The 16,572-nt window shown below is 66.2% G+C and overlaps 1 protein-coding gene across 2 annotated transcripts in view; it reads right to left on the bottom strand.

Moving 5' to 3' along the window:
* Positions 1-16,572, bottom strand: part of CARS1 (cysteinyl-tRNA synthetase 1) — a 41,723-nt gene that overhangs the window by 2,250 nt on the left and 22,901 nt on the right. For both annotated transcript variants that reach the window (XM_062195640.1, XM_062195639.1), the window contains 10 exons: positions 14,641-14,753; positions 13,425-13,553; positions 12,679-12,808; positions 10,457-10,560; positions 10,206-10,303; positions 9,563-9,752; positions 8,512-8,580; positions 6,113-6,194; positions 1,084-1,164; positions 387-454 (listed from right to left, as the gene is read on the bottom strand). In XM_062195640.1, the coding sequence (XP_062051624.1) occupies positions 387-454; positions 1,084-1,164; positions 6,113-6,194; positions 8,512-8,580; positions 9,563-9,752; positions 10,206-10,303; positions 10,457-10,560; positions 12,679-12,808; positions 13,425-13,553; positions 14,641-14,753 (1,064 nt within the window). The remainder of the gene's footprint in view (positions 1-386; positions 455-1,083; positions 1,165-6,112; positions 6,195-8,511; positions 8,581-9,562; positions 9,753-10,205; positions 10,304-10,456; positions 10,561-12,678; positions 12,809-13,424; positions 13,554-14,640; positions 14,754-16,572) is intronic.

The following is a 16,572-nucleotide window of genomic DNA, read 5'->3' as shown; positions in this document are numbered from 1 at the left end:
CATAGACAGGAGGGGGGCAGACGCCACAGCCCCTCGGGACGTCCTGGTGTCGGACTGCTCTGGGCACAGGAGGGTCTTGGGAGAACGTGACAGGCGGTGGACTGGATGAGGCCACCAGGGAGGGAAGAGGGCCCCCAGACCTGCAGGTGGCGGAGGGGCAGGGCCTGCACCCCGAGGGCCCCTCTCACGGACTGTCCCACCGCCTGCACCAGCTGCTGAAGGTGAGGATCTCTGAGCTGGGGTGGGGGGAGCTCAGGGGGGCCCGCTCGAGAAGACGGCTTTCCTTCCTGGGGGCCATCTGGCGCTAGACACTGGGACGGCAAATGAGCTCCTAGACGAGAAACCGGGGGACCAGGCCCCGGCAGAGCGCGGCCGGGCTCACTGACCCTCCTCTTCTCTTCTCTCTCCTTCAGTAGGGTGTTCCTGTCCACCAGCTTCACCACGGTCGGCAGCCCTGCAGAGCAGACGGCCTGTGAGAGCCCCGGGGCCGCCCTCACCGCCAGCACCAGCTCCAGGCAGATCCCTCGGGCGAAGGCAAAAACACAGGCCTCCTGCACACGGGGGGTGGGGCACACGGGGACACTGGTGCTGTGGGGCCGGCCACAGGAGGCAGGGTCACGGGGAAGACCTCAGCTGAGGATGGACACGCTAGGCAGTCAGGACAGGCCCCGCGGCGCAGCGGGCTAGGCCGCAGCCTGGAACACACGGGAGAGCCGGTTCCAGTCCTGGCTGCTCCACTTCTGGTCCAGCTCCCTGCTAATGTGCCTGGGGAGGCAGTGGAAGACCCGGATGGAGCTCCTGGCTCCTGGCTCCAGACTGGCTCAGCATGGAAGCCCAGGTGGAAGCTCTCTCGCTCTCGGCCACTCTGCATCTCCAACAGGGCACACCAGAGGCGGCCCTGGTGGCTGCTGGTCGGTGAGCGGCGGGGGCACTGTGGAGACCCGGCTGGGGGCTCCACTCTGGGACTCCTCACAACATCAGAATGGCCTGAGACTTCTCCCCACGGCCTGTCCCCTCCGCCATGTCCTCCTCGGTCACCCGGGCTCCCTGGAACACAGCTGACAGCACGAGGGCCTCACCCACCTTCGTGGTCTTCCAGCCGCACCCCCAACTCGGGCAGGACCTCGTCCCGGAGGGTGTCAGTGAGCTGCAGAATCTCGGGGACTGCGGGCAGAAGACAAGTTCTGTCAGACACGGCAGGCCCAGGGCCAGGGCCGGGCACAGCCCTCAGAGCCAGAGCCGGGCCAGGCCAGCACCAGAGGCGCCCAGCCAGCACCTCGGCCAGGACGCCACCTGATGCGCCGTCAGAAAGAGCCCCAAGCTCCCTGGTCGCTCTGAGAGTCGGGGGCAGCCCCCAGGTGCCTGGTGCTGCCCGAGTCCCGCAGGCCTGGCTATTCTCGCAGCACGGCCAGGCCAGCCTGGTCCCGGGACTGAGAGCTCCATGGGGTCGGGGCTGGGGCTGTCCCAGGACCCCCGAGGGCAGGAGAGCTGGCCAGTGACTGGGGCTGACCCTCACAGTGGCTGCCTGGCTCCGTGGGAGGCGGCTGCCCTCACACGGGGCCCACACACAGATGGCCTGAGAGGGCGCAGGGCCAGCAGGGTTTGCAGTGGCTCTGCCAGGAAGGTCCGCGCACTGCGCCAAAGGCCTGGGTGGGACCCAGACTGCCGGCGGGGGCCTCGGTCCGTGGGGGACACTCTCATCTCCAGGCCAGTTTCTCTGTGTGCGTCAGAGACAGAACCAGTGGCCAGTGCCACCAGGAGCAGGGCTTCCTGTCGGGAGCAGTGGTCAGGGAACGCGGCCCCCGACAAGCCCCTGGTCCTGGGTCCTGGGCCCCAGCCACGCCCTCTGCCCTCCCAGCTTCTCCGGGGGCTCAGGTTCCACCTCAGCCTCAGGGCTGATGGGGTTGGGGGGACTCTGGGGCCCTCACTGCCCTGGCCCCCCGTGTCCGAGTGGAGGCGGGTCCCTCTCCCAGAGCCTCTAGTGCATCAGGACAGGAAACAAAGCCTTCTGTCCCGACAGCCGCTGCTCTCCAAGGAGTGGCCTTGACTCTGGAACCTGACCTTGGTTCCCCAGCTTGCAGGACCCTGCACTGGGCAGCAGCCACCACCCCTGTGACAGGTCCAGGACCGCGACAGCAGCCATGCCTGAGCGTCTCCCCAAGTCCGAGCTCCCCACGGAGCAGTGCCCCTCATGTCGGGTTCCTTCCTCTGCCCCAGGCAGTCGCTCATGGGCACAGGCCTGCCCCAGCCACCCGAGGAGGGCCTGACCCTGGGGCACACATTGAGGTGGGGGCCCAGACAGCACAACCACTGGAGGGGAGCAAGACTGCACCCAGCACCACGGTGACACGCCTCCTGGGAGGTCATGGCCTCACCCCAGGCCTGTGCCACCCCAGCCCTGCAGTGACAGGACCCTCAGGGTAGGCCCCATGAGGCCTCCCCCAACCAGCCACACTCCCTGGAGGAATGGGGCCCAGGGGGTCGCGTGCATCAGGCCTCTGAAGAGTGGGGAGGGGGCTGCCTCGCCCGGCGCCGTGGGCCTCTGGGCACCTGGCCTCAAAGGTTCTCACAACACAGGTTCTTCAACACAGACTCGCCACTGCCCACAGCCCTCTCATAGGCCTGACCACAGGAACGCACAGGTCCAGGCTCCCCCAGGGCCACAGCGGCACAGCTCACAGCCCAAGCTGGAGAGCAGCCAAGTCCTGCCGGGCCTGAGCGGTGGACACACGAGCTGGCTCAGCAGAGCCGCCAGGGGCCGCGGTGCTGCCAAAGGAGGCAGGCGGACAGGCCCGCCCAGGGTCGTGCGAGTCAGCAGAGGCTTCCCGGGTTGGGGCTTTCACTGGAGCTGGGGCGGCTGCCTGGCACGCCAGTGAAGGTGCCGGGGAGGGTGGGCGCTGTGGCACAGCGGGCTAAGCCACGGCTGCAACACTGCCATCCACGTGTCCTGGCCGCTCCACTTGCGCTCCAGCTCCCTGCTGGCACACCTGGGAGAGCTGTGGAGGACGGCCCTGTGCCGGGCCCTGCACCGTGTGGGAGACCTGGCTTCGGCCTGGCCCAGATCTGGCTGCGGGGCCATTTGGGGAGTGAACCAGCGACGGAAGACCTTTCTCTCTGTGTCCCTCTACCTCTCAAATAAGTAAGATAGATCTTTAAACAATGCCACTTTCTGTGATCCTCATCACGGGGCCAGGCTGTGGTGCAGGGGGGGAAGCCTTGTGGTCCCAGGTGGCTGCTCCACTTCCGCTCCAGCTCCCTCCCTGCTGACGGCCTGGGAAAGCAGCAGCAGGTGGCCCCGGTGCCTGGGCCCCTGCCCCCACGCAGGAGACCCAGACAAAGCCCCTGGCTCCTGGCTTCACCCGGCCCAGCCCCGGCCATTGTGGCCATTTTTTAACCCTAACCCTAACCCTAAGATGTGAGGAATATAATTTGGTGGAATTCACATAAAGCTGACCGTTTTAAAGGGACCAACTCCAACACATTAGTATACTGAGTGGCTTCTATCTCTACTGCTCCACCTTTCAGATAAAGAAAAATACATTTTTGCTACAGATTTTATTTATTTGAACGTCAGAGTTACGTAGAGAGAGATCTTCCATCTGCTGGTTCATTCCCCAGATGGCCACAATGGCCAGGGCTCAGCCAGGCCAAACCCAGGAGTTTTATCCGGGTCTCCCACATGGGTGGCAGGGGCCCAAGCCGTTGGGCCATCTTCTGCTTTTCCCAGGCCACTAGCAGGGAGCTGGGTCGGGAAGTGCAGCAGCCAGGACTCGAACCAATGCCCATTTGGGAGGCCAGTGTCGTAGGTGGTGGCTTTACCCGCTACACCATGCAGACCCCTAATTTTTAAAAATTTTTATTTGAAAGAGAGTCAGAGAGAACTCTCCCATCCACTGGGCCAGGCTGAAGCCAGGAGCAAGGCACTCATCCTGGGTCTCCTGTGCGGTGGCAGGGCCCACCTGCTGCCTCCCAGGGTGCACCAGCCGGGGGTGAGGCCAGCTCCCACCCACCAGGCACCCTGTGTGGGATGCGGGCGATCCCCGAGGCAGCTGAACCACTGTGCCAAACACTTGTGCTTCTCCTGGAAGTTGTAAAAACATTTTTAAAACTTTGAGAGCGAGGGAGAGTCCGACAGAGAACACTTCCGCCTGCTGGATGCACTGGTAAATGCCCACAACCGCTGAGCCGGGGCCAGGGCGCAGCCGGAAGCCCACAGCTTCGTCTGGGTCTCCGCTGTGGCTGGCAGGCTTCCGACCAGCTGAGCCATCACCACAGCCCTCAGGTCTGAACCAGCAGGGCCCGGGGTCAGAGGGCAGCCAGGAGCCGCGCTGGGTGCGGGTTCAGCCACTGCTGCTGGCGCCGGCACCCACAGTGTTGTTGGTTCAAGCTCTGACCTGGCTCCCTGCGGCCGCGTGTGGGGCGGCAGCAGAGGGCGGCCCGGGTGCCTGGGCCCCGCCGCCCGCGGGGAGGACTGGGTGGAGTCCCCCACTCCTGGCTTCGTCAGGGATGAACCAACGGGTGGAAGACACCTCGCTTTCTCTCCTTTCTGTCGCTCTGCCTTTCAAATAGATTAATAAATAAATCTTAAAAAAAAAAAAGAGTGGAACCAGATGTTGAACCCAGGTACTCAGATACGGGATGTGCTAGCTGCTTCTACTTAGTTTGTTTCTTTGTTTGTTTGTTTTCAAGACTTATTTATTTATTTGAAGGTGGAGAGACAGAGAGGGAGACTTCTATCCGCTGGTTCACTCCCCAGACGGCCGCCACGTGCGGAGTTCCGCCACTGCCCGCAACAGCAGCACCCCCGAGGCCTGGGAAAGCAGAGAGCGAGGGTCCAAATCCCTGGGCCCCTGCACCCCTCGGGAGACCTGGAAGAAGCCCCTGGCTCCGGGCTCTGGCCTGGCCCAGCTCAGCTGTTGCAGCCATCTGGGGAGCGAACCAGCGGATGGAAGACCTCTCTCTGTGACTCTACCTTTCAAGTAAGTTAAAAAAACAAAGCTCTTAGGACAGCAAATACAACCTTAAACCGAGCCGAGCGGGGAGTCTGCGCGTCTCCCACGGGTGTCCCCGAGGACAGGCTCTGCTGGCAGGCGCGGAGCCGAGGCCTCTGGAGGTTGCCCGCTAGGACGTACATTCAGGCTTAGAGCGCTGCCTGCTAGGTCTTGGGGCAGAGTGACTGTTGCTCTCTGAGGTGCATGGCAAGCTGTTAGGCCACGTCCTGAGCTGCGTGTCACCCGCACGCCAGTGTGGACCTGCGTCCTCTGCTGCCTGCTAGGTCTTGGGGCAGAGGAAGCCTCCTTCGGGCCCTGGACAGGAGCCGGGCTCTGCCCGGGGAGAGGCGGGCTCCACCCTGGGAGCACTGGGCACTCCCACAGGGGGCAGCCCAGGCACGGCTGCCTCTGGGCAAGAATCCCTGCCGACAGGTAAGGCACCCAGCGGAAGCAAGGCTGTCCTGGCCATGGTCCCTGGACATGGCAGGACCCGCGCACTCAAGACGCTGTGACTGCTGTTGTCAGGAGAGGGAGCGCTGGGGCCAGGGGAGCCCCACAGCGGACTCTGCGAGTGGACACCACGCGCTGCACTCCCTCTGACCACCAGTCCCAGCCCAGGCCAACCTTTCTGCTCCCAGCCCCACACCAGGGAGGCCCCTCGGGGAGGGAGCCAGGCAGTTTCGGTGCAGCATCTCCCAAGTCTTACGGCACATGCACCTCAGGGACGTCAGAGGGCAAAGGGGCGGCTGTGCAGGGATGGCGAGGCACGTCTCGGCAACACCAAGTTCAAGGCGCTCGCCCGCTACAGCTGTGGGCAGTGACCCCAGGAGCGCCGGCTTCCCCGCGGGAACGCAGGCCAGCAGGGCAGCACACACCCGGTGCAGGGGCAAGGCTGAGCAGGCCGGGGCCTCGTCCCATGCCTCTGCCACCAACGACTGCAGGCAAAGACGCCCCCAGCCCCACCCCACTCAGCAGCTCCTCGTCGGGGTCCTGCCCACAGCGGGCATCTGTGGCTGCCACGGCTGGGCTGGTGGGGTGTGGAGGTCCCGCCGCGACGCTGCGCCCAGTGTCCACTGCCGTGGGGAGGGGCAGCTGCCAGGCATGGCCGCGCCGGTCCTCACCTTTTTTCTCACGGGCGATCCTCCGCACTCCTTCCCGGAACTCCGACAGCACCTGCAGGTAGGGCATGACCGTGGCCTCGAGCTGTGGGGAGAGGCTCAGGTTCACGCAGGGAAGTGCGCCGCCTTGTACTTACGCTCAGACTGGCGCCCGGCAGCACGCGGCACGGCACAGGTCCACACTGGCGTGCGAGTGACGCGCAGCTCAGGAACGCGGGCCCGACAGAGCTTCCCGTGCACCTGCGGTGGGACGCGCGGTCTCGGGGGGCCTCTCTAGGAGCACGGGCTGGACGCAAAGCCGGGCCGTGTCAGCGTCTGGTCAGCGGCCACACCTGTGCTTGTGTCCTGGGGGCGTGTGGGGCTGTGGTTAAGCCGCGCCCCGTGCCAGCTGCTTGTGGGCCGCTCTGCCTTCCACCCAGCTTCCCAACAACTGTGCCTGCGAGGCAGCGAAGACGGCCCCCAAATACTCGGGTCCCTGCCACCCCGAGGGAGGCGCAGTTGGAGTTCTAGGCTCCTGGTTCCCAGCTCTGGCTGCTGCAGCCGTGTGGGGCGTGAAATCAGTGGACGGAAGCTCGCTCTCTCGTTCTGCCCTTCCAGCACATCAATGGAGCAATCTTTAACGTTACGCACGTCCATGCGCTGCCTGCTGCCTGGACACACAGCACCGACACAGAGACCGGTTCCCACAGCCACAGTGGGACCAGGTGCCCATCACAAAGTCACGCTGCCGAGCGCAGAAGCCCAGCGGGAGTCGGAATCTGTGAAAAGCCTTTGAATTACATTTCTCTCACTGCTCAGGGGACAAAACAGGCTTTCTGCTGTTTTTTTATCTTTTAAAAATTTTTTTAAAAAAGATTTACTTATTTGAAAGGCAGAGTAACAGAGAGAGAGAGAGAGAGAATCGAGATCTTCCATCCGCTGGTTCACTCCCCAGTGGCTGCAATGGCTGGAGCTGGGCCAGGCCACAGCCAGGAGCTCCTTCCAGGTCCCTCACGCAGGTGCAGGGGCCCAGGCACCTGGGCCACATTCTGCTGCCTTCCCGGCACACAGCAGGGAGCTGGATTGCAAGTGGAGCAGCCAGGACTCCACTTGGGGCCCACTTGGGATGCTGGCATCACAGCTCCCACTGAGCCCCAGGTCCACCCCCTCCCTGCGTGTGCCGTCCATCAGGGCCAAGCAGGCTGAAACAGGAACCGAGAGGGAGCTGCCAGGGCCAAGGCGCCTCCAGCCCAGGGTGCAGCTCCCTGGGGCCCAACCTCGCACCTGCACAGAGGCCGCCAGCCTTGTGGAGTTACAGCCGCTGCACTGGCCTCAGGTCCCCACCTACAGCCACTCGGGCTCTCAGGAGGGCCACAAGGGTCTCTCCAAGTTGGCCTGGGTCTGGTGACCCCTGGCCATCAAACTGGCCCTGCTCGGGCACCTGGCTATGTGGGTAACACCAGAGGCCCAAGATGTGGCTTCATCTGAGTCACCGTGGCCATGAAACGTCTGTCTTGGGCCTCATGGCTGACTTCCGGGGGGCCACCAGGGCACGTGGGGAAGAGGGGTCTGACGTGCCGCCCACGCCATGGCAGCACTTCACATTAAGACACATGCTGGGGCCGCCTGCACGAGGACACAGAAGCTGTGTAGATTCCTTTCTGTAATGCACCAAGGGGGTTGGTGTTGTGGCCTAGTGGGCAAAACTGCTGCCTGTAACGCCAGGATCCCACACGGGTGCTGGGTGCCAGTTCATGTCCCGGCTGTGCCACTTCCAATCCAGCTCCCTGCTGATGGCCTGGGAGAGCAGCCAAACATGGCCCAAGTGCTTGGGCCCCTGCACTCTTGCAGGAAACCTGGACGAAGCTCCAGCCCTGGGTTTTGGCCTGGCCCAGCCTGGCTGTTGTGGCCATCTGGGAAGTGAACCAGTGGATGGAAAACACCTCTCTCTCTCTCTCTCTCTGCCTCTCTGTTAACTCTGCCCTTCAAATAAATAAATCTTTAAAAAGAAAAAAATAGTTACACGAGGGGAACCTGGCATGTGAGAATTCCAGCAGAGGGCCCTGAAGCGATGCCCTGTGGAGTGGAGAGCTGCTGACGCCACACGGCTGCAGCCCAAGCAGCAGAGGCCGCCCAGCCGGGCAGTGTCCCGGGGAGGAGCCGCACACGGCGCGGACAGTCAGCAACCGATGCCCCCGCCCCACGCTGACCCCACCCTCCGCACCCAGAGCTGGGTTGAGACTCAGCCAGAGGCTCAGGCTGCAAGGGTTAGGGCTGCAGGGCCCCGGCACCCTCTCCGTATGTCCAAGGCTTGAGAGTAAGAGACGCCCACGAGACGCCAGGGGAGCCGGAGCAGGGAGGTGCACCTGCGGGCGGGGTCCGAGGCCCCGGAGCAGCCCCTGGGCCCAGGCGGCCTTACTTACGTCCAGGCTGTGTCCAGGCCCTCCGACGGGGAAACCCAGGGAGCTTTCCTCTTCGATGGCCCCGAAGATCTAGGAAAAGAAGCAGATTCAGGGGCCGGCGCTGTGGCACAGCCGGTAAAGCCACCGCCTGCAGTGCCGGCGTCCCACGTGGGATGGAGTCCCAGCTGCTCCACTTCCAATCCAGCTGCCTGCTGCGGCCTGAGGAAGCAGTAGATAAGCACACAGGCCCCTGCACCCGCGTGGGAAACCTGTTAGAAGCTCCTGGCTCCTGGCTTCGGATGGCCCAGCTCCAGCCGGCATGGCCATGCGGGGAGTGACCAGTGAGGGGAAGACCTCTCTCTGTCTCTGCCTTTTCAAGTAAAATAAATAAAGGTCTTAAAAAAGGAAAGAAACAGACTTCAGCCGCACGCAGGGCCAGGTCCTGGGACGAGCACAGCCCGTGAGCCCACGACCGGGAAGGGGAAGTGCAGCTCTGGGCCCGGCACTGTGGTGGAGTGGGCAAAGCCACGACCTGTGATGCCGGCATCCCACGTGGGCGCCAGCTTTAGTCCCGGCTGCTCCACTTCCGATCCAGCCCCCTGCTGTGGCCTGGGAGAGCAGTAGAAGATGGCCCAGGTCCTTGGGCCCCTGCACCTGCGTGGGAGACCTGGAGGAAGCTCCTGGCTCCAGGTCAGCACAGCTCTGGCCATGTGGCCAATTGGGGAGTGAACCAGCGGGTGGAAGACCTCTCTCTCTCTCTCTCTCTCTCTCTCTCTCTCTCTCTCCCCCTATACCTCTCTGTAACTTTGCCTTTCAAATAAATAAATCAATCAATCTTTAAAAAGCACAGCTCTGAACACCCAGAACGCAGGCCCGAGGTTTCCTCATGGACTGCTGGACAAGTCCGGGCCAAGCTCCGGCCATCTCCCCAGGCTGTGGTCGCCAGAGCCCAACAGGCAGAGGGCCAGGCAGCAGGCACCTGTGGTCCCACAGGCCTCGGGGAGCCGCCCACGGCACACACAGAGGTGCTGAGGAGTCACGCTGCACAGGTGTTGGGCGGGGCCCGGCTCACCTTGAGCAGGTGCATCAGGTACTGGGCGACGCTCTGCAGCAGGCCGCGGTTGGGCCTCCTCCTCGCGGCCTTCCGGGCTGCCATGTAGAGGTTGCACTGGCTGACCAAGGCCCTCAGCTCTTCCATGACGGTGCGAGTGTCCACATTGTCACACAAGGCTCTGTGCACCGCCGCCTTCTTGTCATAGAAGCTGAGCGAGCCAGGAAGCAGCACGAATGGTCAGGCCGACACCGCACTGCGGACGCCCTCCACGAGGTCCAGCGGCGTCTGCCCGGGGCACCCGCGCCACCAGGGCCCCCAGAGCAGAGCAAGTGGGGCAGCCCCAGCGGGAGGGCGCCCAGGGGGAGGGAGGGCACCTGGGGGAGGGCAGCCCAGGGGGAGGGAGGGCACCCGGGGGAGGGCGCCCAGGGGGAGGGAGGGCACCTGGGGGAGGGCAGCCCAGGGGGAGGGCGCCCAGGGGGAGGGAAGGCACCCGGGGGAGGACGCCCAGGGGGAGGGAAGGCACCCGGGGGGAGGGCGCCCAGGGGGAGGGAGGGCACCCGGGGGAGGGCGCCCAGGGGGAGGGAAGGCCTGGTGAGAGGTCGGCCCCAGGGAGAGGGCGGGCCTGAGGAAGGGTGCCCAGGAGACGGTGCTGCCACCCTACCTGTGACTCAGCTCGGCCTCCTCCTCCTCCCACTTCTCGAACTGGCCAGCAGCATCCACCGGGGCTCGCAGGAGGTCCTTCACGTTGAGGAAAAACTCCTGGAGACGGGAGACTCGTGAGCAGGCAGGCGCCCCCGCCTCGCCCCCGCCCCGCCCCCGCCCCAGACTGCGGTGCCCAACGCCACGCGTGTGGTCCGGGAGAGAAGGTGCAGGCCGCAGTGGACACGCTCCGCGCGCGGCGGCTGGACTCACGTTCAGGAACCTCTCGTACTGCAGCGCCGACTCCATGGTGTTGCTGGAGTAGTCCAGTGTGTCCTTCCAGGAGTGCAGGAGGAAGGCCAGGCGCAACTGCCGTGCTGCAGGAGATCGCGGCCGCCTCACTGTCCGGCCCGGTCCGAGCCTCCGCGGCCGCCTCACTGTCCGGCCCGGCCCTGAGCCTCCGCGGCCTCCTCACTGTCCGGCCCGGCCCGAGCCTCCGCGGCCTCCTCACTCTCCGGCCCGGCCTGAGCCTCCGCGGCCGCCTCACTGTCCGGCCCGGCCTGAGCCTCCGCGGCCGCCTCACTGTCCGGCCCGGCCTGAGCCGCCGTGTCCGCCCTCACTGTCCAGCCCGGCCCCCACCCCGAGCCTCCGCGGCCGCCTCACTCTCCAACCCGGCCCTGAGCCTCCGCGGCCGCCCTCACTCTCCGGCCCGGCCCCCCAGCCGCTGCGGCCGCCCTCACTGTCCAGCCCGGCCCCCACCCCGAGCCTCCGCGGCCGCCTCACTCTCCGGCCCGGCCTGAGCCTCCGCGGCCGCCCTCACTCTCCGGCCCGGCCCTGAGCCACCATGGCCGCCTCACTCTCCGGCCCGGCCTGAGCCTCCGCGGCCGCCCTCACTCTCCGGCCCGGCCTGAGCCTCCGCGGCCGCCCTCACTCTCCGGCCCGGCCTGAGCCGCCGTGTCCGCCTCACTCTCCGGCCCGGCCTGAGCCTCCGCGGCCACCCTCACTCTCCGGCCCGGCCTGAGCCGCCGTGTCCGCCTCACTCTCCGGCCCGGCCTGAGCCTCCGCGGCCGCCCTCACTGTCCGGCCTGGCCTGAGCCTCCGCGGCCGCCCTCACTGTCCAGCCCGGCCTGAGCCGCCGTGTCCGCCTCACTCTCCGGCCCGGCCTGAGCCTCCGCGGCCACCCTCACTCTCCGGCCCGGCCTGAGCCTCCGCGGCCGCCCTCACTGTCCGGCCTGGCCTGAGCCTCCGCGGCCGCCCTCACTCTCCGGCCCGGCCTGAGCCGCCGTGTCCACCTCACTCTCCGGCCCGGCCTGAGCTGCCGTGTCCACCTCACTCTCCGGCCCGGCCTGAGCTGCCGTGTCCACCTCACTCTCCGGCCCGGCCTGAGCCGCCGTGTCCACCTCACTCTCCGGCCCGGCCTGAGCCGCCGTGTCCACCTCACTCTCCGGCCCGGTCTGAGCCGCCGTGTCCACCTCACTCTCCGGCCCGGCCCCCCAGCCTCCACGGCCGCCCTCACTGTCCGGCCCGGCCTGAGCCTCCGCGGCCGCCCTCACTGTCCAGCCCGGCCCCCACCCCGAGCCTCCGCGGCCGCCTCACTCTCCAACCCGGCCCTGAGCCTCCGCGGCCGCCCTCACTCTCCGGCCCGGCCCCCCAGCCGCTGCGGCCGCCCTCACTGTCCGGCCCGGCCCTGAGCCTCCGCGGCCGCCCTCACTGTCCGGCCCGGCCCTGAGCCGCCGCGGCCGCCTCACTCTCCGGCCCGGCCTGAGCCTCCGCGGCCGCCTCACTCTCCGGCCCGGCCTGAGCCTCCGCGGCCGCCTCACTCTCCGGCCCGGCCTGAGCCTCCGCGGCCGCCCTCACTCTCCGGCCCGGCCCTGAGCTGCTGCGGCCACCCTCACTCTCCGGCCCGGCCTGAGCCTCCGCGGCCGCCCTCACTGTCCGGCCCGGCCCTGAGCCGCCGCGGCCTCCTCACTCTCCGGCCCAGCCTGAGCCTCCGCGGCCGCCTCACTCTCCGGCCCGGCCTGAGCCTCCGCGGCCACCCTCACTGTCCGGCCCGGCCCTGAGCCACCGTGGCCTCCTCACTCTCCGGCCCGGCCTGAGCCGCCGCGGCCTCCTCACTCTCCGGCCCGGCCCTGAGCTGCTGCGGCCACCCTCACTCTCCGGCCCGGCCTGAGCCTCCGCGGCCGCCCTCACTGTCCGGCCCGGCCCTGAGCCTCCGCGGCCGCCCTCACTGTCCGGCCCGGCCCTGAGCCACCGTGGCCTCCTCACTCTCCGGCCCGGCCTGAGCCGCCGCGGCCTCCTCACTCTCCGGCCCGGCCCTGAGCTGCTGCGGCCGCCCTCACTCTCCGGCCCGGCCCTGAGCCGTCATGGCCGCCTCACTCTCCGGCCCGGCCCTGAGCCACCATGGCCGCCTCTCTCCGGCCCGGCCCTGAGCCGCCGCGGCCTCCTCACTCTCTGGCCCGGCCCCCAGCCGCCGCGGCGCCGGGCGGCCCACTCACCTGAGTGTTTCTGCAAGGCGTCTTTAATGGTGATGAAGTTCTTCAGGGACTTGGACATCTTGCAGCCCGCGATCGTCAGGTGGCCCGTGTGCAGGAAGTACCTGACCCAGCAGTCGTTTTCAAAGTAGGCCTGCAGGAGACATGGGGAGGCTGCGGCCACCGCGGCACGAGGGCCACCGCCAGCTGGGGCGTGGTGGGAGCACTGCACCTCCGCCTGCTGGCCTGCCAGGAACTGCGCTGCCTGCGTGGGGCCGCCCTGGCTGGGCAGCGGACACGGCTGGCTCACACCGGCCTGTCTGCACCGTGGGAAACCAGAATTCCACCAACCCACCCAGAGGCAGGCGTCAGGTTCCATCAGGAAAGGCCGGGGCTAGGGCGTGGCACTGTGGCACAGCAGGTAAAGCCGCCGCCTGCAGCGCCAGCATCCCGTGAGTGCCAGCTAAGTCCTGGCTGCTCCACTTCCGATCCAGCTCCCTGCTACTGGCCTGGGAAAGCAGAAGATGACCCAAGTCCTTGGGCCTCTCCCCTGTGTGGGAGACCCAGGAGAAGCTCCAGGCTCCTGCTTCAGATCGGCCCAGCTCCAGCCACTGCGGCCATCTGGGAAGTGAACCAGCAGGTGGAAGACCTCTCTCTCTCTCTGCCTTTCTGTGACTCTGATTAAATAAATAAATAAATCTAAGAAAAAAAGAAAGGCCGGGGCTGGCTCTCGCCTGGCACCGCGGTGGACAGCGTGCCCCCCCTCCTACCTCTGACTGTGCCAGCTCATTGTCGTGGTGGGGGAACCGCAGGTCGAACCCTCCTCCGTGAATGTCCATCGAAGCTCCCAGCAGGGTGCCCGCCATGGCGGAGCACTCGATGTGCCATCCTGGACGCCCCTGCAGAGACCCGAGCGGCCCATGGTGACCTGCGTGGCTCACCAGGCCTCCGCTGCTCCAAGGCAGTGACCCTAACCCCTGCGACCCAGGGCCGGCGTCTGGCCTGGGGGCTGGGCCGCCAGTGCCCACAGCACCTGGGCCGGCTCCTCACCCCAGCTCCGCCAGTGCCCACGGCACCTGGGCCGGCGCCTGGCGCTGCTCCTCACCCCAGCTCCGCCAGTGCCCATAGCACCTGGGCCGGCTCCTCACCCCAGCTCCGCCAGTGCCCACGGCACCTGGGCCGGCGCCTGGCGCGGCTCCTCACCCCAGCTCCGCCAGTGCCCATAGCACCTGGGCCGGCTCCTCACCCCAGCTCCGCCAGTGCCCATGGCACCTGGGCCGGCTCCTCACCCCAGCTCTGCTAATGCAGACCTGGGAGGCAGCAGGGGTGGCCCCAGTGCCTGGGGTCCTGCCTCCTGGATTTGGTCCCAGCTGGGCCGCTGTGGGCATCTGGGGAGGAAATCAGTAGACAGGAGCTCTGTCTCTCTGCCTCTCAAATAAACTAAAACCCCTCTGAACTTCACTGGAACAGGTGTTACACCGCACAAACGGAAAACCTAAGGGATGGGCCGGCCCCTGCAGCCCCAGCATCCCACACGGCCACCGACTCGAGTCCCGGCTGCTCCACTTCCAATCCAGGTCCCTGCCGATGCACCTGGGAAAGCCGCAGAAGACGGCCCCAGTGCCTGGGCCCCTGCACCCCCGTGGGAGACCCAGAGGAAGCTCCTGGCTTCAGCCTGGCCCAGCCCTGGCTGCTGCAGCCATTTGGGGAGCACCCCAGTGGGTGGAAGACCTCTCTCTGTCATTCTGCCTTTCAAATCAGTAAGTCTAAACAAACAGCAGAGAAGAACCCAAGGGGAACCCTCTCCCGTACAGTTCCAAGCAGCCTCTGCTGCAGCCTGTCACTTCCAGAACCCCAGCCCCCGGCCGAGGCACTGGCGATGGCACTGCCGTCCCAGGGAACAGCCGGGAACGTGGCCCAGAGGGCGGGCGAGCGCCAGAGGCCCCAGCTCTGCCGGGCAACGCCCTCAGGCCCGGTGCCGCTCACCTTTCCCCACGGGCACGGCCAGGACGGCTCCCCGGGCTTGGAGGCCTTCCACAGCGCGAAGTCGTTGGGAGAGCGCTTCTCGCTCAGGCGGTCTGCCGAGACGCTCAGGTCACCTGTGCGGGGGACAGGGACTCAGGACACCCGGCATGCGGGCGAGCCCTGGGAAGCCACAGCCCCACCCTGGCCCCGTGGCCTCTTCCAGCTCTGCGAGGAGCCACAGTGTGCCGGGCGGGAGCGGGGGGCAGCTCGCAGGGCCATGGCTCGGGGACCCCGGCCCACACAGAGGGATCCCTGAGGCTGCTCCAGGAAGCACAAGGAGCTGAGCCGCGGGGGAGAGTGGGCACTCAGCTCCTGTGGGCACAGCGCCGCTGCCCCTGGCACCAGCTCTTACAGGAGCGAGACACACGGACACGAGACGCCTGGCCCGCGGCCCGCGGGGTGCAAGGTGGGCAGAGCCCCTGTAAGGGATGTGGCGTCGTCACAGGGAGTTTGCCTGGCAAGCAGGGGCCAGGACTGAGCCCAGCCCTCGCCGGAAGGGACCGCGCGGCCCTTCCTGTGTGCTGGCGTCCCCTTGTGGGGAGCCCCGCAGCAGCAAGGGCCGAGCCCACTGCCAGGGACCCGGCTGTGGCCTCCAGGAAGCGCCGGGCTCCATCAGACCCGAGACGACACTGGGAAACACAGGCGTGCACTGCCGTAGGACGCTCAGGCCAAGGAGTCGCCATCGCCCTCGGGCCCAGGAACATTACGGGTATCACTTCTGTGCACTGGCCTGCAGGTTCGCCGTGAGCACGGCTACGCGTGAAGCTTCCTGCCCGATTTTTTTAAAAAAACGTATTTTGCAAGAAGTTAGGACAAAGGCTCATTCCCCTTCTCTCACCCAGAGCCCCCGCAGCCACTGCCGATGCTCACTGCCCACTTCAGACCTGTGCGACAAAACTGACCACACGGCCCCTCCTCTCCTCCAGCCTCGTCGCTCCTCCTGCCCCGCCCCCACGGCTGTGCTCAGCTCAGCCCTGCCCGCCAGGTGCCTCCTGCCACCACCCGTCCGTGCCAGTCAGCGGCACAGCCACACAGCACCATGCTCCCTGGCTGCCCTGGGGACAGTGTGGTCACACGGTGGGAGCAATGTCCCGCCCACCTGCAGCTTCGCTGCCTGGCCACACCTGTCCTACAGGCAGTGGGCAAGCAAACGGGTCCCAGAGCAAATGGCGTTTCAGAGCGAGAACGCAGCTGGGGCCAGGCAGCGAGGCGCTGGGGCTGTTCCTGTGGCCTTCAGCGCGGCCCCTGCCCGGACCCCAGGGCCCCTCCCGCCCCAGCCCCGCCTCGCCTGCCCTCTGCCCGGCTCTCACCTCGCAGAGCCTTCTCCGTTCAGTAAGGGCTTTTAGAACGAGATTGCAAGTCAGGAGCAGTTTGTGCCCTGATTTTTTCTTTTAAATTTGAAAGGCAGGGTCAGAAAGACAGGGAGAGAAACTGTCCCTCTGCTGGTCACTCCCCAAGTGCCTACAAGCCAGCAGCCGGGAGCCTGGAACTCAGCCCAGGCCCCTGAGGGTGGCAGGGACCCAGGGGCACCAGCAGGGAGCCAGGACTCTGGCGCGGGTGCGGCTACCCCGGCGGCGCTGACGCCTGGCCCGGGTTTGCTCCGAGCGGGGAGCTGTCGGTTCTCTCTCGCTGTCTTCGTGACGCGACAGCGCTCGGCCTCGTGAGCCGTGCGTTTTATCTCCTCCTCTCCCTCCCCAGGTAGCTGCTGCTTGCCCAGCTCTGCTGGCTGCACACTGGGCTCGTCAATCCTCGCCTGTTTTTGGTTTTTTTTTTTTTGTTTTTTTGTTTTTTTAATTTTTTGAGGACTGTCCATACTGATTTCCATAATGTGGAAGTCTTTTTTTCTTTCTCATGCCTCATTGCTTTTTTTTTTTTTTTTGACAGGCAGAGTAG

Source organism: Lepus europaeus, chromosome 7, assembly GCF_033115175.1.
Source record: "Lepus europaeus isolate LE1 chromosome 7, mLepTim1.pri, whole genome shotgun sequence".
Classification (NCBI taxonomy): domain Eukaryota; kingdom Metazoa; phylum Chordata; class Mammalia; order Lagomorpha; family Leporidae; genus Lepus; species Lepus europaeus.
This window is presented reverse-complemented; position numbering and strand designations above follow the sequence as displayed.